The sequence below is a fragment of the Paroedura picta genome, chromosome 3 (assembly GCF_049243985.1).
Source record: "Paroedura picta isolate Pp20150507F chromosome 3, Ppicta_v3.0, whole genome shotgun sequence".
Classification (NCBI taxonomy): domain Eukaryota; kingdom Metazoa; phylum Chordata; class Lepidosauria; order Squamata; family Gekkonidae; genus Paroedura; species Paroedura picta.
Window position 1 is genome coordinate 169,408,326 of NC_135371.1, and position 22,473 is coordinate 169,430,798.

At 52.4% G+C, this 22,473-nt stretch overlaps 1 protein-coding gene across 1 annotated transcript in view; it reads left to right on the forward strand.

Annotated features, from left to right (window-relative positions):
* Positions 1 to 22,473, forward strand: part of USP11 (ubiquitin specific peptidase 11) — a 33,723-nt gene that overhangs the window by 7,462 nt on the left and 3,788 nt on the right. The window contains exons 2-18 of the mRNA XM_077329413.1: positions 1,655 to 1,764; positions 1,980 to 2,110; positions 3,638 to 3,755; positions 4,499 to 4,644; positions 6,949 to 7,010; positions 7,489 to 7,588; positions 8,955 to 9,128; positions 9,887 to 10,045; positions 11,867 to 12,091; positions 12,916 to 12,999; positions 13,095 to 13,189; positions 15,146 to 15,352; positions 16,989 to 17,095; positions 17,787 to 18,143; positions 19,161 to 19,231; positions 19,359 to 19,471; positions 20,525 to 20,674. Of these exons, the coding sequence (XP_077185528.1) occupies positions 1,655 to 1,764; positions 1,980 to 2,110; positions 3,638 to 3,755; positions 4,499 to 4,644; positions 6,949 to 7,010; positions 7,489 to 7,588; positions 8,955 to 9,128; positions 9,887 to 10,045; positions 11,867 to 12,091; positions 12,916 to 12,999; positions 13,095 to 13,189; positions 15,146 to 15,352; positions 16,989 to 17,095; positions 17,787 to 18,143; positions 19,161 to 19,231; positions 19,359 to 19,471; positions 20,525 to 20,674 (2,409 nt within the window). The remainder of the gene's footprint in view (positions 1 to 1,654; positions 1,765 to 1,979; positions 2,111 to 3,637; positions 3,756 to 4,498; positions 4,645 to 6,948; positions 7,011 to 7,488; positions 7,589 to 8,954; positions 9,129 to 9,886; positions 10,046 to 11,866; positions 12,092 to 12,915; positions 13,000 to 13,094; positions 13,190 to 15,145; positions 15,353 to 16,988; positions 17,096 to 17,786; positions 18,144 to 19,160; positions 19,232 to 19,358; positions 19,472 to 20,524; positions 20,675 to 22,473) is intronic.

The window sequence follows — 22,473 nt, forward strand, 5'->3', positions numbered from 1 at the left end:
GTAACTCAAACGGGAGGTGGGAAGAGAGGGTAGATGCGACCGTAGCCGCCGTGCACACGCTATCCTGGAGGGGGGCCAAACAGATCTTCCTTAGTGCGCCGGCCTCAACCATTCACCTGGCGGAAGAGCTCCGTTTTGCAGGCCCTGCGGAACGCCGGAAGCTCCCGCAGGGCTCGTAGCGCCTTGTCTTGCAACATCTCCTTCCACGATATTTTGCAACCTGACATGCCGCATTATGGAGCGTTTTGAGCGCGCAGGTAAATTTTGGAGCCATTTGAGGCTCTTTTGCCCGTGGAGAACTCTGCATTTTGCGTTTGGAAATCTGCATCGCTGACGAAGAACGCTTCGAAACTCGGCGTTAACCGCCGGTCGGTCTGATATTGTATGAGTGTATCGAAATGCTGGTATTGTATTTGTATTCGTATTGAAATGGTGAAATGTATAATATCGCTTAGCAAACAAATGCCACTGTTTAGAAAGTTTACAGTATTCAAGCAAGTACATAGTTTCTAGCATTGTTGTGGGAAGTGTGTACACAGGCATGTGATTCGTTGTGGCTATTACTGCTGTGGTTCTATTGGTGTGATTGTATCCGTGAGTTTAGTTGGCAAGTAAATTGGTACTTGTACAGCGCTGTGGTTGCTACCATTCTCCAAGGAGCGCTTTCACCAGTGGAAGGGCCACGGATTGGTGGAGGTTTTTTTAAGCAGGATGAGGTCTTCATATTCACCTAGTGGAGTGATAGGACGTGGGTATGCTCCACCCCCACTGATTATTTATTTTAACTTGCAAGATGGTGAGTTAACTATCTCTTTTTTTCCCCCACCCCTGAAAAGAAATGGTAATTTCTGATTTAATAAACGTAACCACCGAGCCAGTTAACTTTTCGCTAATAAACTAATGTATTTAAAATCAATCTAGAAGAAGAAGAGTTGGTTCTTATAGGCCGCTTTTCTCTACCCAAAGGAGTTTCAAAGTGGCTTACAATCTCCTCCCCATTCCTCTCCCCATAACAGACACCCTGTGAGGTGGGTGAGGTTGAGAGAGCCCTGAGATTACTGCTCAGTAAAAGCAGTTTTCTCAGTGCCACCCAGCTGGTTGCATGTGGGAGAGCACAGATTCAAACCTGGCTCGCCCGATTAGAAGCCTGCACTCCTAACCATTACACCAAGGTAGCTCTCTACCTTCCTGGTCTTAGCCAAATTGCTCAATTCTCTTAAAACACTTGTAAATAACAGTACATGTTCGTGGTTACTTAGATGCATTCTGGTTAGTTTTGTAATGCACCGAGGATTGCCCATCCCTTGTGGCCATAGCTGGGGGAAGGAGGAATAGATGCCAGGATACTGGGAAATGCCATGGTTTTCAGCGAGAGAATTTGAGGAAGGAATCTTTTGCTCTGGCCGTGGGAGCCCTTTGCTTCCTCTTGCTTGTTGGCCTTCAATTCTCCAACAGTCACGGGAAATTCCACAATAAAACAGGTGGAATTTTCGAGAACCTGGGCCAGCGTGTTGCCAGCAGTGTCCTGTCACCCTTGGTCCCATCCCGAACGTGCAACGAACCCCATAATGATTTGAGGCGAGACCGGGACGAGACGTTGCACACTGTTCCCATTTGCAAGCCTCTGGATTCGATCTCCTGCTTCCTCGTGCAGGTATCTCCTGGAGAACCATTGGTACCAGCAGTGGAAGGCGTACGTGGAATCCGGAGACCAGAACTCCAGCTCTTACCCGGGTCGGATCAACAACGCCGAACTCTTTGAAGGTAAGGTTTCCGCAACCTTCCCGGAATGTAGCCACCTTGATTCAAGCTGGGCGCGTAAGTGGCCAGCATTCCATTTCCCCCTGCAGCAGTGAGTTCCGCTGGTAAAGCACCTGCTGCTCTCCGTGCATCGCTTAACGGAGAGTCACTGGCTTCCCTGGAAAGGTGGTTCCGCCCGTGATTTTCAAGCCCTCTGTTGCCTTCCTTTTTCCTTCCAGATCTGGCGTCACACCGGTTGAAGGACAGGCTGGTGGAATACGAGGAATACATCCTGGTGCCAGAGGAAGTGTGGGACAAGTTGGTGAGCTGGTACGGCATCGAGCACGAACAGTCCCCCATTGAACGCAAGGTGAGGGGTTTGCGTCTTCGCGCCTTGAATGGGAGGGGAGAACCAACCCCCCCCTCCCCGAAATGGGTGTGCTGGAAGCTGTGCTGCCTCCCTCTTTTTGTCTGCCATTGTTTTTGCAGGGAAGAGCATTTCATTCATTCATTCATTCATTCATTCATTCATTCATTCATTCATTCAATCTTTACAACGATATAGGCTAGATATCAGGAAAAAGTTTTTCACAGTCAGAGTAGTTCAGCAGTGGAATAGGCTGCCTAAGGAGGTGGTGAGCGCCCCCTCACTGGAAATCTTCAAGCAAAGGTTGGATACACACTTTTCTTGGATGCTTTAGGATGCTTAGGGTTAATCCTGCGTTGAGCAGGGGGTTGGACTAGATGGCCTGTATGGCCCCTTCCAACTCTATGATTCTATGATTCTATGATCTTTGATTTATATACCGCCGCTCTCAGAGACTCGAGGCAGTTTACAATAAAATGATAAAAACACAGACTCCTTAAAATCTCCCACACATAAAACACAGCAAAGATGACTCTTAGTTGGAGTTAACCCCCCCCTCGTCTACTTCCCCACCCTGTCTAGCTAGCAGTCCAGAGCTCTTTCCTTAGCGGGGGACATGATCTCACCAGCTCTGGGAATCCCCAGATGGTAATTCCGGGATCTCAACCTGGCATCAGCCATGCCCCTGGCGGAAGAGCTCCGTCTTACAGGCCTTGCGGAAAGCTGATAACTCCGGCAGGGCCCTTAGCATTTCAGGGAGCTCGTTCCACCAGGCTGGAGCCAGAACCAAGAAAGCCCTGGCCCTGGTCGAGGCCGGGTGAATGTGTGTGTGGTGGGTGGGGGTGGGGCTAGGCTTTCTAGTGTAGATGAAGAGAGCACGGGGAGCAGAGCCCTTGAGAGGAAATGTGACTGGCCCAAGGTCACCCAGCAGGTCTCGTGTGTCTCAAAACAGCTTACTGAAGTTTTAGACTTCCCTGATAGTGGTAGAGAAAGGATGCCCATCTCTGTACTGTTCATAGAGAAACCTCTGGGGGTTATTGCATCCTTCAGTGCCAGTTTGGTGTAGTGGTTAGGAGTGTGGACTTCTAATCCGGCATGCCGGGTTCGCTTCTGCACTCCCCCACATGCAGCCAGCTGGGTGACCTTGGGCTCGCCATGGCACTGATAAAACTGTTCTGACCAAGGAGGAATATCAGGGCTCTCTCAGCCTCACCCACCTCACAGGGTGTCTGTTGTGGGGAGAGGAAAGGGAAGGCGATTGGAAGCCGCTTTGGGGCTCCTTCGGGTAGAGAAAAGCGGCATAGAAGAACCAACTCTTCTTCTTCTTCAGTAATATTGGGGCTCTCTCAGCCCCACCTCCCTCACAGGGTGTCTGTTGTGGGGAGAGGAAAGAGAAGGAGAATGTAAGCCGTTTTGAGGCTCCTTCTGGTAGAGAAAAGCGGCATAGAAGAACCAACTTGCTGTTGTTGTTGTTGTTGTTGTTGTTAATGCATCCTTCAGTGCCTGATTGTTTTACTCCTTCCCTGTTAGGTGGTAGACCTACCAAGCATGCCCAAGGTGGAGGTTTACCTGGTGGATCTCTACCTCTGCCAGCACAGTGACATGGACAACCCTGTCGTGGCCTCCTTCAGCCGGGTGGACATCATCGGTAAGAGCTGAAGCAGCTTGATGCTGTCTGCAAGCGCAGGAGGAGAGGCATGGTCTGCAATCCTTGCAGCTGAGGTCTAATTTGTTTGCCAAATTACGTATGGGGTCAAGCAGGCAGAGAAAGAAGTGTATTTCTCCCTTTCTCACCATACAAGAACTTGTGAACGCTTGAGAAAAGTCATGACTAGTAGACTTAGCACAGATAAAAAGAAGCTGTTCTTCACCCAAAGAGCGACACGTGGAATTCCTCATCGCAAGAAGTGGTGGTGATGACAAACATAGAAAACTTCAAGAGGAGATAGGAGAAACATGGAGCAGAGGTCCATGAGTGGGTGTTAGCCCCAAGGTGTAAATGGGACACCCTGTCTGGGGCAATGATGCCCTGTATTCTTGGCGCTTGAGGGGCAACCATGGGAGGGCTTCTGGAGTTCTGGCTCTTATGGTGGATCTCCTGATGGCACCTGGGTTTTCATAGAATAATAGAGTTGGAAGGGACCTCATGGGTCAATAGAGTTGGAAGGGACCTCATGGGTTTTGGTGGCTGTGTGACTGGATGGGCCACTGGCCTGATCCAACATGGCTTCTCTTATGTTCTTAAAGCCGCTGGTAGACCTCCTGATGGCCCCTGGGTTTGGACCACTGTGTGACACAGAGTGTTGGACTGAATGGGCCATTGTCCTGATCCATCATGGCTTATCTTAAGTTCCTAATTTCTCCCTTTTGCTTCTGTCCTCTTCCTCCTAGACAACGTCCTTAAGGAAGCCCGGCGCCTCTTTATGGTCCCACCTGAGGAAGAGACAAGGCTCTGGGTGAAAAATGCAGACGGGTCTTGTGAGAGGCTGCGGAACTTGCAGATGACTGTGCTGGATGCTTGCCTCAGTTCAGGGCAGGTAACGCTGTTGTTTCCAAATGAGCAGGTCTGAATCAGGGCTGTCCCCTCTGCAGAAGGTTTCAGAAGCCGCCGTGGCATCTCTGCTGAAAGACACCAGCCCTGGAAGAGTTTGCCTTGGTGAAGTGTGCCTGTCGGATCAAAGTTCTCAGAGGCTGGGTTAAATGGACCAGGGATTCGATTGGTTGGCTGTTGTTCTCTCTCCCTTCCCAACCTGAGATCTATGAACAAATCATTGGAATGCATTTGTTCCTGCACCCAATTGTGTTGGTGGCCTGATAATTGAGGTGAGAGGGCTTCTGGAGTTCCGCCTCCTGTGGTGGACCTCCTGATGGCTTCTCTTAGTTCTTAAAGCTGCTGGGGGACTTCCTGATGGCACCAGAGTTTTGGCCACTGAATGCTGGACTGCATGGGCCATTGGCCTGAGCCAACATGGGAAAGGAGGTACAGCAGTCATAGCACTGCTGGTTATATGATTAAGGAGGAAAGATTAAACAGTCGTGTCGGGAGACGGTTTTATCACCACCGTGTTATTTTGCCCTGGTTACGTCTGCTCATGCTGTGTTTTCATTTAGCCACCTGCTGGGCCCATAACCGAATTGTATTCAGTAAAGAGATTGTGGAGATCGATGAGCATGAAGGAACGCACTATAGTTGGGAACCATCTATTTTTCTTGTTTAAAGCGCTGACTTTATCACCGGAACAAATGTTATTACATTCACAGCGTGAGAGCTGTGAGTTTCCTTGGGGGGAAACAATCACCCCATGCATTGTATAGGAATATCTCCAGTTCAGGAGGAATGGGAGGAGACGGGAAGTTAGAAAAAAGGAGGTTGTAAGTGTGGGACAGGTGAGGGGAGTCATCTCCTTAGGTTTCCCAGCTCTAGGTTGGTAAATTATTGAAGTTTGTTGTTGGGGGGGGGGGATTTTGGGAGGGGAACAACCTCAGAATGTTATAATGCCCTAGAACAGGGATTCCCAACCAGGGCTCTGCAGACCCCTGGGGGTCCACAGGAGCTCCAAAGGGGGTCCATGACCTTTCAGCTCCTTTCTTAATGGACTTGGCCACAAGCTAGGGAACTGGCCACCTCTGCTTGGAGGGCTCAGTGAGTAGGCCATGGGTGTAAAAATCAGAGGGGGGGGAGTCAGTTGTGATATGATATGGGGGTCCAGGCTGTCTTCTTAGCTCCTGCCCTTCTTTCCAGCCAATATGAGGCCGAGCTAATGTACTAGTAGAAAAGGCAGGGGGAGGGAGTGCAAGGAGGTCAAAGGGTGTGAGCAGTTATTCCACTTCCGGGAGCATGGCAGGGAGGTGTGACCAGCTGACATCGCTTCCAGGGGTCCTTGAAGCCCAAAAATTTATTTCCGGGGCTCCTTCATGGTCAAAAGGTTGAAAAGGGCTGCCCTAGGTACCACCCCCCTAAGCTAGCTGTTTTCTCCAGGAGATCTGATCTCTGTTGTCCGGAGATTTCCAGACATCACCAGGAGGTTGGCAACCTGATCTTTTTGCTATGGACATTTCCATGCTGCCATTTCTCTCGTTCCCCCCCCTGCCACCCTACTCCTTATCCCTGTCTCCCCGGCTTCCATACAAGGTGGAAACAATCTAGCCGGTGGATCTGAGTCAAGCTATCCTCAGTCCTTTTGAGGCTTCCAGCGCCAAGAAGGAATAAGAGGAGTAACAGGAGACAAGGGGGTGGAGGTTGCACCACTGAGTTTAAGATAAGGGTGTGTGTGTGTGTGGGGGGGTTTTGCCTGGAAACACGATCCCCTGTGTTGGCTGAGCACCCTCAGTGTTTCATTCCGTACAAGGTACCTTGTGGGTTGTCCGCATAAGGGACGACGGGAAGTCTTCCCCATCCCAAATAATGCACGTTTGATGCAGCTGGATTCTGCCATGTGAAATATCAAAACAGTTGCAAACAGCTGCCAAACTGGATTGAAACCGCGTTATTTAGCACATGTGAAAGCGCCCATTGTGGTTTTGCTTCGTTGCTCCCCCTTTCACTGGCTGGAAGGGATGCCAGCTGTGGATGTGGTTTGCAGGCAGTTGTACGGATATACTCTAGTTCAGGGGTGGCCAAACTGTGGCTCTCCAGATGCCTATGGACTGCAATTCCCATGGGCCTCCTACCAGTGCTGGCAGGGGGCTGATGGAAATTGTAGTCCATAGACATCTAGAGAGCCACAGTTTGGCCACTGCAGCTCCAGTTAATTACACTAACTTTCCCCCCTCTTTATTGTTTTTGGTCCCTTTTCTGTCCTCTCCCCCCGCCGCCACCTTCTTGCACGTGCTTCTGCCAGATGGTGATAATGGAGACCAGGAGCAAAGATGGAACGTGGCCCAGCTCCAGGCCCCATATCATGTGAGTATCTCTTTCTGTCCTTTTGCACCACCCTCAAGGGATGTGTGCACACCTTGCTGAATCTGCAGAACGTGGGGAATGGCCTCCCTGCTTGAAGGGCAGCTGCATTTTGGATGGCAGACGAACTAGAAGGGTGGGAATTTTGCAAGCGTTTGCCGTTCCTTATCCTGACTGCTAAGGATAGGCCTTGGTGATGTTTCAGTTTCCCCTTTTGCAGCTCCCCCCCCCCCCCAGCATTTTCCCTTTGCTCTAATTAGGCTGATCACAATATGCATTATACCCTATACAAGCATTCATGATAGTTCCCCTCCCGTTTTCCAACTAGGATAAAAGGACTCGGTTTCTACTCCCTTAGCATCCGACGAAGGGGGATCTGACTTTCGAACTCTTGTTGGTCTCTACTGGACTCGAATCTAACTGTTCTGCTCCAGACGGACCCGACTGTCTTCTGAAACACCCTTTTCCTTGCCTCTCTTAGGAAGAACTCCGTGGAGGACGAAGAACTGTACCAGGGCCAGCCGGGGGTCTGCGGTCTCACCAACCTGGGCAACACCTGCTTCATGAACTCGGCCTTGCAGGTACCGAACGGGGGCTGGGGCAGACGTGGCCGAGACGGTAACAATCCCAAGCTGCAGCTTCTCTATGGGAGTTTTGACAGCGCATGGCTCGGCTGCTGCAGTTTTGCATCTGTTCCACAAGGGGGAGTAGAAGACCACATCCCTGCTCCCACGGAGAATCTTTGTGGTTTACGAGTTAAATCTGATGGCTAGGGGGCGACCAAGCACATGGGCTTCGGATCTCTCCCTTTTTTTAAAATTGTTAAGAAGATAAGAAGCAGGAAACAAAAAGCAATTGGTCAGTTCCACAGACTTTGTAAGGCAGAGGTGTTTTGCTGGACTTATGGCTAAAGCCCTGAAAACTGCATCTAAAATTCCACTGACCTCCCTTACCCCATAACTGGCACCCCTCCGCCTCCCCTCTGAGCAGGAGATGGCCTAGCGAAGGGGGGTCAAACTGTGGCTCTCCAGATGTCCGTGGATTACAGTTCTCATGAGCCTCTGCCAGCATGCTCCTGTCGGGGGCTCATGGGAATTGTAGTCCATGGACATCTGGAGGGCCCCGGTTTGGCCACCCCTGGTTTACTGGGACCTTTACAGAAGCCAGATGCGTATCATATTTCACACAGATTCTGTTGGCTCTATCCAATGGAGAGTCCTCCCCTTTGCATAGAATGGAGCGGATGGCGGCACCCTCTTTCGGGACCCCTGGAGGTGGACCCCATGGCCCAATTGTTGTGAAATTCGTAGGGGTGTTAGGGAAGAGCCTCCCGGAGCTACTCTGAATGTTTGGAGGTTGTAACTGGAACCCCCACCTCCCAAGCTCCAGGAAAGGCAGGAGCGCCGGAATTCCCATTAAAGTCAATGGCGCCTTTGACTTTAATGGGTGCCGAAGCCGAATTGGTCCGAATTGGGCCCCTGGTGCACAAGCCTAGTTCAGACTCTGGAATCTGACTGTTGTTGCAGCAGCTGCTATATCAGTATTTTTTAAAAATCTGCCAGTTTGGTATAGACTTCTAATCAGGCTTCTAATCTGGCATGCCAGGTTCGATTCTGCGCTCCCCCACATGCAGCCAGCTGGGTGACCTTGGGCTCTCCAGGCCACTGATAAAGCTGTTCTGACTGAGCAGTGATATCAGGGCTCTCTCAGCCTCACCCACCCCACAGGGTGTCTGTTGTGGGGAGAGGAAAGAGAAGGCAACGATAAGCTGCTTTGAGCCTCCTTCGGGTAGGGAAAAGCGTCATATAAGAACCAACTCTTCTTCTCTTCTTCAATCAAACCTCCAGTGGCCAATCAGAGGCCTTGCTGAGCCTAAGTCCTATCTGGTCCCGCCCACTTCCCAAAAACGCTTGGCGAGCCCATCACGTCTTCCCGTTCTTTTTGCAGTGTCTGAGCAACGTGGCCTCTCTCACGGAGTACTTCCTCAAGAACTGCTACCTGGAGGAGCTCAACTTCACCAACCCCCTGGGGATGAAGGGGGAAATCGCGGAAGCCTACGCCGACCTCATCAAGCAGCAGTGGTCTGGCCACCACCGCTCCATTGTGCCTCGTATGTTCAAGGTGAGTCGGGCCCACAAAGATGCTTTTGGTCCATTGACATCCGTGCTGGCGGTGGCTCTCCCAGTCCTTGTAAAACTGGCAGGAATTGAACCCTGGGATGTTCTGTGTGCCAAGCAGATGTTCTGCCACTGAGCCACTGCACCTCATCTTTGCCACATCTGCCTTTCCTCTTCCCTTCCTTTCTGTTTCTGGTTCTTGAGGCCACCAACATAAGAGAAGCCATGTTGGATCAGGCCAATGGCCCATCCAGTCCAACACTCTTGTCAGAGAGTGGCCAAAACTCAGGGTCATCAGGAGGTCCACAAAGTGGCTTTAAGAACATAAGAGAAGCCATGTTGGATCAAGCCAATGGCCCATCCAGTCCAACGCTCTTGTCAGAGAGTGGCCAAAACTCAGGGTCATCAGGAGGTCCACAAAGTGGCTTTAAGAACATAAGAGAAGCCATGTTGGATCAGGCCAATGGCCCATCCAGTCCAACACTCTGTGTCACTCAGTGGCCAAAACCCAGGAGCCATCAAGATGTCCACCAGTGGGGCAGAACTGCAGAAGCCCTCCCACTGTTGCCCTCCAAGCACCAAGAATCTGTAGCATCACTGCCCAGACCTAAGAGCATAAAAGAAGTCATGTTGGACCAGGCCAATGGCCTATCCAATCCACTAGGAGGTCCAACAGAATACACAGCCTCATCGCCCCAGATGGAGTGTTCCATCTACACCTTGGGGCTACGAGCCACCGTCTTGCATCTCTCTCCCCCGCAGACCAAAGTTGGGCACTTTGCCTCCCAGTTCCTTGGCTACCAGCAGCACGACTCTCAGGAGCTGCTCTCCTTCCTGCTCGACGGGCTGCACGAGGACCTGAACCGCGTCAAGAAGAAGGAGTACATCGAGCTGAAGGACGCAGCTGGGCGGCCAGACGAGGTAAGAGGGGATTGCTCGGTGGGGGGGCTGGCGATTCTGATCCGGGCTGACCAAATCCTCCTTAGGGGAACAAATACAAAGTCCGCTGTGGTGCAGTTTCAGCTGTGTCAGAGTAGAGCAGGGCAGCAGGACTCAAGTTGAGTCTGGTAGCACCTCCGAGGAGGAGCCATGGCTCAGTGGCAGATTAGCTGTCTGGCATACAGAAGGTCCCTGGTTCTATCCCTGGCATCTCCAGTCTGAGTAGACAACTGACTTTGATGGACCAGTAGAAGAAAGTGTGAGTCCACGGACACCTTGAAGACCAACACAGTTTAATTCTGGGTGTGAGTTTTTGTGTGTGCGCACACTTCTTCAGATAACAAAGAGGTACCCCGTGGCATTTGATGGAATGTGACTGGCACACAAGAGCTGATACCTAGAATTAAACCATGTGTGTCTTCAGGTTGCCCCTGGAGTCAAACTTTGCATCCAGGCTTTGAGTTCTGTCATTTCATAGAATCATAGAGTCAGAAGGGACCTCCTGGGTCATCTAGTCCAACCTCCTGCACTGTGCAGGACACTCACAGCCCTATCGCTCATCCACTGTGACCGGCCACCCCCTTGAGCCTTCACAGAATCAGCCTCTCTGTCAGATGGCTCTGTTTAGCCTCTGTTTAGAAATTTCTGAAGATGGAGAACCCACCACCTCCCGAGGAAGCCTGTTCCACTGAGAAACTGCTTTCCACTTGAATCAGCTTTGAGGGACCAGGGGTCTGATTCTACATAAGGTGGCTTCCTATGTATACAGGCCAGGGTCCCCCAAATGTTCTTTGTTCCTGTGACCCCCCCCTTTGGAGGCTGGCACAGTACCGTGGTCCAAGCCACAGAACGGCTGCCACGAAATGGTTCTTACTTTCACTCTTGAGGTGAAGATCTTTGCGCACCGGTGACAGCTGCTGTCAGAGCAACGGTTCTAAAAAGCCCTACGGCCAATCAGAAACCTTTTCGGGCAAAACCCCACCTCAGCGTTTCTTGACTTTTTTCACTGTCGAGAAACCTCTGAGATATTTTTCAGGCTTTGAGAAACCCCAGAAGTGGCACGATTGTGCAGAATATGGTTGGGAAGCAGAGCTGTGTAGACCCGAGGCCCCTCCCCTTCCTGTCCCCTCCAGGCCCACTATTGGCCAGTTTGGGAGGGGGAGGTGGGTGAACATGACCCTAGATGGTCATATCACTCGATAAGTGTTTCAGAAATATAAACAATTAATAAACTGCCACCCATTCAGGACACCCTTCCAGGGCTGTCGAGAAACCCCAGAGTTTCATGAAACCCTGGTTGAGAAAGCCTGCCCCACCTCATCCAGCCTGCTTTCTGAAGGCACCATGAAAGGCATCAGCAAATGCCATGGCATCCTCAGGCACAAATCTGGGGACCTCTGGTCTCTTTTGGCACCATAATAAATGTAATTCAAGGTTGGGTCTGAAGGTCTCCCAGAATTACAACCGAATGACATTCGGTTCCCCTGGGGAAGACGGAAGCTTTGGAACAGGGGGTGGTCAAGCCGTGGCCCTCCAGATGTCCATGGACTAGAATTCCCATGAGCCCCTGCCAGCAAACGCTGGCAGGGGCTCATGGGAATTGTAGTCCATGGACATCTGGAGGGCCACGGCTTGACCACCCCTACTTTGGAGGGTGGACGCGCATGGTACCACCACCCTTCCTCTCCAAGCGTTGCCTTCAGATCTCCCAGAATGTCCTGATCCAGAGCCGATTGCCCTCGGTGCGGAAATGGAAGTAGATGCTCACCTACTTCCGTCCTTCCTCTCTCTCTCTCACTCCAGGAAGTAGCGGAAGAGGCGTGGCGGAACCACAAGCGCCGCAACGACTCTGTCATCGTCGACATCTTCCACGGGCTCTTCAAGTCGACCCTGGTGTGCCCCGAGTGCGGTAAAGTGTCCGTGACCTTCGACCCCTTCTGCTACCTCAGCGTCCCTCTCCCCGTCAGCAAGGAGCGCGTCATGGAGATCTTCTTCGTCTACATGGATCCCAGCAAGAAACCGGAGCAGGTGCCAGCCGGGCGGCCGTTCAAGGGTTTGGGGGTTCGGGGGGGGGCGGAGATGATCTTGGCTTCTTGGAGATGATCTTGGAGATGATCTTGGCTCAAGGGGGTGGCAGGTGACAGTGGATGAGCGAGAGGGTGGTGGGTGTCCTGCATAGTGGAGGGGGTTGTACTAGATCAGTGGTCCCCAACCCCCGGTCTGGGGACTGGGACCGGTTCATGGATTAGTCAGAACCGGGCCGCAGCTCCCCCTCGTCCTCCTCCTTGGCTGCTGCTTCAGGGGCTGCCCTGCCACTCTGCCACCAGCTCACCTTTGGTGCTCTCCAGTGGCTACCATGGCTGGGGCTCCCCCTGGGCATGGCACTGCACAGCTGCTGCTGGCAGCGCCCCCTAGTGGACAGCAGGAAGTCAGGGGCGCCAGCAAGAAAGCAAGTGGAGCAGGGGCTCAGGCGGCGGTGGCATCCCTCAGCAAAAGACTAACACCCCCCCCCCCCGGGCCTCAATAAAATTGTCAATCGTTGACCGGTCCCCGGTGATAAAAAGGTTGGGGACCACTGGACTGGATGACCCAGGAGGTCTCGTCCAACTCTATGATTCTATGATTCTGAGACAGTGCAGGGCTCAGAGCCCCCATGGGTGGTTTCTTACTCTTTGTGGATTGAGAGGATATTTATATGCTACATGCAGCCCTAACATACCACCTGATTTCCCATCCAAGTACTAACCAGAGCTGATTGTGTTTTGCTTCTGCGAATGGATAAAATTAGACATTCCTGGCCCAGTGGGGTCCGAGCCTTCCTGTCCTCACCCTTCTCTCTCCCTTTTTAACAGCACAGGTTGATTGTCCCGAAGGCCGGGAAAGTGCTTGACCTATGCCGCGCCCTGTCCAAGCACACAGGGGTGCCAGCTGAGCGGGTGAGCTTGGGAGCGGGGGGAGGAGTGCCCTGGCCCCCGCAGACCGGCCTCCCTTTCCCCTGCCCTCCGTGACGGGTGACGGTCTCCCTTTCCAGATGATGGTGGCGGACGTGTTTAGCCATCGCTTCTACAAGATCTATCAGATGGAAGAATCCCTGAGCAGCATTCTGGACCGGGACGATATTTTCATGTGAGTCCGGGACTGCCGGCGGAGAGGGGGGATCCCTAGGGGAGGCGGGCGCTGTTATAAAAATGGTTGCCGGCGGAGGCGGAGCCAACCACAGATTGGCAGGGATCGAGGTGACGCAAAAGACAAAAGGAACAAAAAACCCAACCCGAGAAAACAGGCCAGGAACGCGAAGGTTGAGCAAATGTAAATATTTATATGGTTGAGTGCGAATTAAGAAGATGAAATACAGCATTAAAATCTAAACGTTTGGTTGAGGCCAAGACAAAACCAAAACCAAAAAAAGGCACACGACCCAACAGGTAGGAACTCAGAAGTTGAGCTGTACAATAAAATAATGTAAAAATGTTAAATTATTTATTGTAGTGGACAATTAAAAACTACATAAAAACTATACAGAACTGACAGCACATAAGACCAAAATGTTTCGACCCTACTGGGTCTTCCTCAGTGGTCAGAACTGTGACAATACACAATATAAAATATTTATACTAAACTCATTATCAAGTGTAGCTGAGTGGTTGAATGGGATCTGTAAATTATGGCTCCAACCAATATATATAAATTTTAGACTTTTTGGAGACCACCTCCTATGACATATGCCTAGGGTCACCACTCTTCGCCATTACATAATTCTGTGCTGAGAGTGTATCTCATGTGCGTCAGGAAAAAAGGCAGCATTTTACCTTCTAATGGCAGCTTAAATTGAAAAGGGAATCGAATACATAAAACACGTGAGGCCGTAAATTAAAAATCACAATTTCAAACTGCCGCTAGGCAGGAAGAAACAAGTTAATTGAATAGAAAACCCTATTCAGTTGACTCCTGCATATAAAGAGGGAGAGAGAGTCAGGCAGGGCTCCCGGGAGAGGATGATCCCGGGAGAGGATAGGGGGGCCACCACCAAGAAGGCCCTGTCCCGTGCGGCCTACCAGATGAGTGTCCTTGGTTGTTGGGAAGGCCTCTCCCCGTGATCTGAATTTCCGGGCAGGATTGTATGGCAGAAGATGGTCCTTTAGGACAGGGGTAGTCACCCTGTGGTCCTCCAGATGTTCATGGACTACAATTCCCATAAGCCCCTGCCAGCATTCGCTGGCAGGGGCTCATGGGAATTGTAGTCCATGAACATCTGGAGGACCACAGGTTGACTATCCCTGCTTTAGGATACCTCAATCCCAGGAGCGTGTAGGACAAAACCAACACCTCGAATTGGGCTGGGGAGCGGATCATTAGCCAGTGTAATTGCAGTAATATCGGCGTCCTCTGCTCATGGTCGCTGGCCCCGACCAGCATCCTAGCTGCAGCGTTCTGCAGTCGTTGCATCTTTCAATTAAGGGAACGCTCCTTTGCATGGGGCATGGGGCTGTGGTGGGATCCTTGCTTCCAAGTAAACCTTCATGGGGACGCCTCGGCCTACTGACCTATCCCTGTGCCCACCGCTTCTGGGTCTTTGCAGAACAGTTCTAGGATGTAGACCTGGGAATGTTCAGCCTGGAGAAAAGGAGGCTGAGAGGGGACATGATAGCCCTCTTTAAGTATTTGAAAGGTTGTCACTTGGAGGAGGGCAGGAGGCTGTTCCCGTTGGCTGCAGAGGAGAGGACACGCAGTAATGGGTTTAAACTACAAGTACAACGATATAGGCTAGGTATCAGGAAAAAAATGTTCACAGTCAGCAGTGGAATAGGCTGCCTAAGGAGGTGGTGAGCTCCCCCTCCCTGGCAGTCTTCAAGCGAAGGTTGGATACACACTTTTCTTGGATGCTTTAGGATGCTTTGGGCTGATCCTGCGTTGAGCAGGGGGTGGGACTAGATGGCCTGTCTGGCCCCTTCCAACTCTATGATTCTATGAAAGCGAGATCCGAGAGAGAGAGTGTCCCTCCTCCGGACACGGGGTCTTAGTTCTGAGCGGTCCAAGGATCGCACAGCAACGCCCACGCACTGTGCCGCTTCCTCCCTCCAGATACGAAGTGTCGGTGTCCACGCAGGAGGACCCCGCCACGGCAGAGGCCGTGGTCCTGCCCGTGTACCTGCGGGAGCGCACCCAGGGCCGCGAGTACAGCGACACCTACTACGGGGTCATGCTCTTTGGCCACCCGCTCCTGGTCTCCGTACCCCGGGAGCAGCTGTCTTGGGATGCTCTGTACCAGCTCCTGCTGCATCGGCTCTCGTGAGTGGCCCGCCTTTACTTTTCCCTGCCCCGCCCCAAACTTTCTCTTAGCCTGAGTCACCCCCTAGTGCTCCGGGTTTAGTTTCTCATCTGCCCACGTAGGTAGGGTGCAGGTCTCTCCCCCCCAAAGCATGGGTCTTTGGCTGGTGAGTCGGGGGCGGGGGCCGGGTCCTGACCCAGGGAGGCTGTCTCTTGAACCGATTTCCCCAAGGAGAGAAGAAGATGGTGGTGGTGAAAGGTGCCATCAAGCGACAGCCGGCTGAGGGCGTCCTTGTAGAGCAAGCTTTCTTACCTAGGGGTTCACGCAACGCAGGTTTTTCTTGAGAGCCCTGGAAGGGTTCCCCGAATGGGTGGAAGTTCGTTAATTTTTAATATATTTTTCAATTTGTTAAATATTTATCGAGTGATATGACCCATATTTATTGGGTGATATGACCCCACCCCCAAAAAAAGATGGCCAAAGATGGGACGGGAGGGGGTGGGAAGGGGCGGGGCCCCGGGTGGGCGTGTCCACAGCTCTGCTTCCCAATCCCATTCTGCACGATCGCACCACTTCTGGGGGCTCTTGAAGAGTCTTCCGGGAGATTCTCAATGGTAAAAAGGTTGAGAAAGACTGCCCCGGAGTGTTTGAGTCGAGAGGTGAAGGGAGGTGCCTTCCTATTGGCTGCCCTGCATGGTGATGTCGGCTTGGCTCGGCTGTCTCTCACCGGCTGCTGAGTGCCGGAGACCTGACGAGATAAGGACAGGAAGAAAGGGACCAGATGCAAACTAAGAAAAACCGGCTTTCTGGGAGGCTGTGCTTGGGAAGTCCAGCCAGGCTCTGGGAGACCCAGGTTCAAATCCACGGAAGCTTTCTGGCAGGTCTTGGGCCGGTCTCCCACTCTCGGCCTCATCGCCTCGCCAGAGAACCTGCATGGTGTCGTGGGTCAGAGCAGCAGCCTCTGATCTGGCGAGCCAGGTTTGATACCCTGCTCCTCCTCCCCGTGCAGCCAGCTGGGTGATCTTGGGCTAGTCACAGTCTTGTTAGAGCTGCTCTCTCCGAGTAGTAACATCAGGGCGCTCTCAGCCCCACCGATCTCACCGGGTGTCTGTTGTGGGGAGAAGAAGGCCACTTTGAGACTCCGCGTAGTGAGAATCGGGGTAAAAAACCTCAACTCTTCTTCTTTTGAGCCAGAGAGAGCTTTCCTTTCTGACATTTAGACATTGTTCAGCAGCAAGCTGTAGTTTGCTGCTTTGTGCAAAAGTCAGGGGAGGGGGGCTCTTTTCACACCTGCTAAATAATGCTGTTTCGACCCACTCGAGTGATGGTTTGTCCGGGGATTTTGCCATTTCACTCATGAAATCCATTTTCAAAGCGCGTTATTTAGTGTGTGTGTGGAAGCCCCCTCAGACTCAGGGGAGGAGTGTGGAAAATTCAGGAATCCGCTGCCCCTATCCTACAGGAAGGCTAGGAGCAAAGGATTCTGGGAGCGTAGTCACCTTTTTAGGCTGTCGCCTTAGGCTCCCGCCTCTTATTTGTGGGAAGCGGCAGTCGGCGGCTGCAAGAAAGAGGGTCCCGCGTCATCGCCTTAAATCACATCGGCCGTACACTGCGAGGGCCAACCCTGAACGGGCCTAAACCGGCCTGTCCTTACAGCCGCTACGTGACTCGGCCAGACTCGGAGGAGGAAGAGGAGGAGGAGGAAGAGGAGCAGAGTGAGGAAGAGGACCTCTACAGCAAGAGGCCCAATGGGCTGAGCGAAGGTGAGCATCTTTTCCCCTGACGGATACGCCAGGCCTTCTCCACCAGAGCTTCGTGAAACCCTGGGGTTTCTTCACGGCCTTGGAAGGGTCACCTGAATGGGCGGGAATCAATTAATTCTCTCTCTGTGTCTCTCTCTCTCTGTCTCTCTATCTCTCTGTCTGTCTGTCTCTCTGTCTCTGTCTGTCTGTCTCTCTGTCTGTCTGTCTCTCGGTCTCTGTCTGTCTGTCTCTGTCTGTCTGTCTCTGTCTATCTATCTATCCATCTATCCATCCATCCATCCATCCATCCATCCATCCATCCATCCATCCATCCAATCATCTCTCTCTCTCTCTCTCTCTCTCTCTCCCCCTACCTACCTACCTACCTACCTACCTACCTACCTAAAATTGTTCAACATTTATCGAGTGACAGGAGCCCAAACCGTCGTGTTGACCCACTCCCTACCTCTCAAAATAGCCAGGGATGGGCCTGGAGGGGGTGGGGAGGGGAGGGGCTTCAGGTGGGCGTGTCCACAGCTCTGCTCCCCGGATATATTCTTCATGATTGCGCCACTTCTGGGGTTTCTCGAAGCCTGAAGAACGTTTCAGGGGTTTCTCAAGGGTAAAAAAGTTGAGGAAGGCTTGTATAGGCAGCGGCGGGGATCGTAAGCGTTCTGCTACAGCTGCCGTCTGCTCTGTCCCCGATGTGCAGGTGAGGAGGAGGAAGAGGAGGAGGAAGAAGAGGAGGAGGAGGAGCCCACGACAGCAGAGGGCTCCACCAGCCAGGAGCCCGGCTCGGAAACCGAGGAAAACCCCTCCGACGCCTCCGCGGGGGAGGAAGGCGCTGGGGTGGAGGGGAGGCAGAGGGCCAGCCCGTCCCCGCACCGGCCGGCCCAGTCCCCCCGGGCCCCCTCGTCCAGCCCCAGTCCCCCCACGGCCAACCAGCCCAAGCGCAAGTGTTGCCTGCCGCAGCGGCGGAAGCTGCTCTTCACCCTCCAGGCGGTCAACTCGAACGGGACGAGCGATCGGATGGCCGGTCAGGACGAGGGCAGCGCCGTCTGCTTCAACTGTGAGTCCGGTCTCTCGGGAGCATTCCGTTCTGATCTGCGCCAAGAGCTAATGCTGCGTCCTTTGCCAAGGAAAAGTGGAGTTTTTATTGGGCCTCGGCAGTAAGATGACACTTGAGGCATATTGAGTCAAAACATTCATTACCGTCCTTTCTACTCAAGGTGACTTGCCATGTCAATAAAACAACAATGATAAGGGGGTGGCAGGTGACAGTGGATGAGCGAGAGAGTTGTGAGTGTCCCGCATAGTACAGGGGGTTGGACTGGATGACCCAGGAGGTCCCTTCCGACTCTTATGATTCTAAATTCCGTCTAAACATCCGGAAGAAGTTCCTGACAGTCAGAGCGGTTCCTCAGTGGAACAGGCTTCCTCGGGAGGTGGTGGGTTCTCCATCTTTGGAGATTTTTAAGCAGATGCTGGATAGAATCTGACGGAGAGGCTGATTCTGTGAAGGCTCAAGGGGGTGGCAGGTGACAGTGGAGGAGCGATAGGGTTGTGAGTGTCCCGCATAGTTCATGAGAACATCAGAAGAGCCCTGCTAGATCAGGCCAGTGGTCTATCTAGTCCAGCAGCCTAACTCACACACTGGCCAACCAGTTCCACTGGAGGGCCAGAAAAAGGGCAGGGAGGCCGAGGTTTTTCCATGATGTTGCCTCCTGGTTCTGGGATTCAAAGCCTTTAGTGCCTCTGAACATGGAGGTTCCCCTCAGCCACCATGGCTAGTTGCCATTGGTAGACTCCACCCTCCATGAATCTTGGAATTTCCTTTGAAAAGCGGTTTATTGCTGCGGTATCAGCGCATCCTCTTCCAGCAGATGCCACATTTTAATCCCTCTCTGCAAAGCCAAAGGCGTATATCTTTTTGTCCATCCCGAACCTACTGCCCATCAGCATCCTTGGATGCCCTCGAGTTGTCGTATCAGGAGAGCGAGATAAAAAGTTCTCTTCGTTTGTTCTGCAACCAGCTGATCACTCGGGTTTTGCCCTTCATTCATTCCGCCCTCTCCCCTTTGCTCAGCCCAACCGTACGTCGCCATCGACTGGGATTCTGACATGAAGAAGCGCTACTACAACGAGGTGGAAGCCGAGGTGAGCGGACGCGACCTCCCTTCTCTTGACCCATGGTGACGTGTGTCTCTCCCTCCCTTCCTGGCCTCCTTGCTGCCCGGCCGGATGTCCTCCGACCGACTCCTCCAACCGTTCTCATCTTCCCTAGGGCTACGTGAAGCACGACTGCATGGGCTACACACTGAAAAAGAACCCCGTGCGGCTGCAGGAGTGCATCGAGCTGTTCACCACCGTGGAGACGCTGGAGGAGGAAAATCCCTGGTGAGAGCTGTCAGGGCTGGGGTGGCAGGGAAGTGCAGGCAGTGGAGAAGGAACTGAAGCCACCGAGCCTCAAAGAAAAGACTTGAATCAGGCGTGGTCCTGAGCCAGACTTTTTCTCCTTCTTTACTGTTGAGAAACCCTGAAACATTCTTCAGGCTTTGAGGAACCCCAGACTTTTGGAATATGCTGCCTGTGGAGACCCGGGCCCTGACGGAACCTCAAGGCCTGTGAACAGGGTGCTATTCATTTTATTTTTTCATATTTGTATACTGCCCTCCCCTGAGGCTCAGGGCGGTTTACATGGAACGGGAAAAAAAACAGTCCAAATAACACGATAAGTTGAACAATAGCAATGCAGTCATAACAGAGGAATAAAACAAGGGAACGAACATGGTGAGAACATCCATTTAACTGTAAGCTACTGATGGCCCCTTGGGATGGACAGATGGGTGTCGGTTTTCATGGAAAGGGTCTCAGGGGCTAATGGGAAGTGATTGAATTCAGGTCGACCTCAACCCCCTCAATGCATGGGGCTTAATCAATTTTTAATATATATATATTTTTTAAATTTGTTAAACATTCATCGGGTGACAGCACCATGTGTGGTCAAGTCCACCCGCCCTCCCTTCCCAAAATGGCCAACGATAGGCCTGGAGAGGGTGGGAAGGGGAGGGGCCCCTGGTGGGCGTGTCCACAGCTCTGCTTCCCGACCTTATTCTGCACGATCGCGCCCCTTCTGGGGTTTCTCGAAGCCTGAAGAATGTTTCAGGGGCTTCTCAACGGTCAAAAAAGTTGAGAAAGGCTGAGCTGGATGGAAGTCTGGAAGCGTCTTAAAAGACCATCAAGGGTTTGGGGGAGCGCATGAGCTTCCAAGGGTCAGTGTTTTGACTCTCCACCGCCGACACCTCCCGATTTTGTCAGGCTCTCGTGCTGCTGGTCATGAATCGAGCTCTGATTGTGACTCGGCACTACCGTTCCTGGCAAGAGGGAAAGCCCAAGGTCTGTGGCCCCGCCCCTCTGCTTGGACGCTGACCCTCCTTTCCTCTCCCGCAGGTACTGCCCCACCTGCAAACGGCACCAGCTGGCCACCAAGAAGCTGGACTTGTGGTCGCTGCCGGAGACCCTGATCATTCACCTCAAGCGCTTCTCCTACACGAAATTCTCCCGGGAAAAACTTGACACCCTTGTGGAATTCCCCATCCGGTGAGGGCTCAAAGCTGGTCTCTACTCCAAGGAGCAGTAATTGTGGGTGTTTCATGTCCCCGGTGTGGATTTGGGCAGTATTCCGCTGGAGGGGGTGGGGCACTGGAGGAGCCGTTGTTCCAGAGTTCAGCAGGGCGGAAAGTTGTCGAAGGGCTGCATCCTCCATCTTGGAACGTATTTATTTCTTGACTACCTTTTTATCCCACCCTTTCACCAATGGACTCAGGGCTTCGTACGTTGGTGTGTCCCCCCATTTCCCACTTGTTAGGTGGGAACCCTGTTAGGTAGATTAGGCTGAGAGAAAATGACGCTCAATGTTGACTAGTATGCTCTTTGGCAGGCTGGTGATATGAACCAGGGTCTCCCATACCCTGAAGCCAACACTCTAACCCCTATTCTTAGCTGGCTTGCCATTCAACCAACCAACCAACTAGCCTACCTTTCTGCCTGCCTGCCTGCCACCCTCCCTCCCTTCCTTCTCAGTCTACTTCCAGTCTCCTTCCTTCCTTCCTTCCTTCCTTCCTTCCTTCCTTCCTTCCTTCCTTCCTTCCTTCCTTCCTTCCTTCCTTCCTTCCTCCCTCCCTCCTTCCTTCCTTCCTTCCTATTCCAATTTTCTTCCTCCCTTCCTCCCTCCCTCCCCTCTCTCTCCCTCCCCTACCTCCCTCCCTTTCCTCTGAAAGTCACCTCCCTCCCTCCCCTTCCAATCTCCTCCCTCCCTCCCCTCTCTCTGCCTCCCTTTCCACTCTCCTCCCTCCCTCCCTCCCACTTCCAATCTCCTCCCTCTGTCCCTTCCTTGATGAAGGTCGAACTTTCCAGCAATTATCGGTTCAGTTACCAGGCTCCCTCCATCAACCAGGGTCCCTCTATGGGCTCCCCTCCTCACATCTTTCAGTCTGTGGCCCCCTTCCAGTGTGCCAGGGGCCCCCAGGGGGCCGTGTGGCCTGAGAATGGCTCCCCTGCTGCACACAGCAACTGCTGAGAAACGTGCCCATGAAATGCTTAAACTGCCACAAGGACATATTGTCTCCCAGAGGAATAATAAAATCTTCCCAGTACTCACGGCAGTCCTTAGAACAGAGTTTAAACGCACCCTCAAGGACAGATTCGCTAGAAACATGACTCTTGAATACTTAAATCACTCTGCTTGCTCCATATACTGACCTGCGACCGCCCGGCTCGTATTTTCTTGCCTCTTTCTTTTGGTTCGGCTTTGTTTTCTTACTGAATTGAAGGATCCTTGATTTAGAAGCATTACTAGTTAGACCCTCTTGGGAGCCATGCTCCGAACGGAGGCTAGAAGTTCATGTGGGCCAACCACCGTTCTTGAGAGAAGAGCCATATCGTCTGCTCACACAAGACGCTGCAACTAAGCGTGACCCAAGAGAGGCAGCTGCAATTCATTGCGGCAAATAGAAGGAGAGAAGAAGAAGAGTTGGGTCTTAGATGCCGCTTTTCTCTTCCCGAAGGAGACTTAAAGTGGCTTACCTCTTCCCTTTCCTCTCCCCACAACAGACACCCTGTGAGGGAGGGGAGGCTGAGAGAGCCCTGATATTCCTGCTCAGTCAGAACAGTTTTCTCAGTGCCGTGGCGAGCCCAAGGTCACCCAGCTGGTTGCATGTGGCAGAGCGCAGAATCGAACCCGGCATGCCAGATTAGAAGTCCGCACTCCTAACCATGACACCAAACTACACCAAAATGTATGCTTTGGTGCTCAAACTCTTCCACCTCAAAAATCGTAAGGGGGCTACCAAATTTGAATCGGAACCTGGAATTAGAAGTAACCGGCTCGCCTTTCAGGG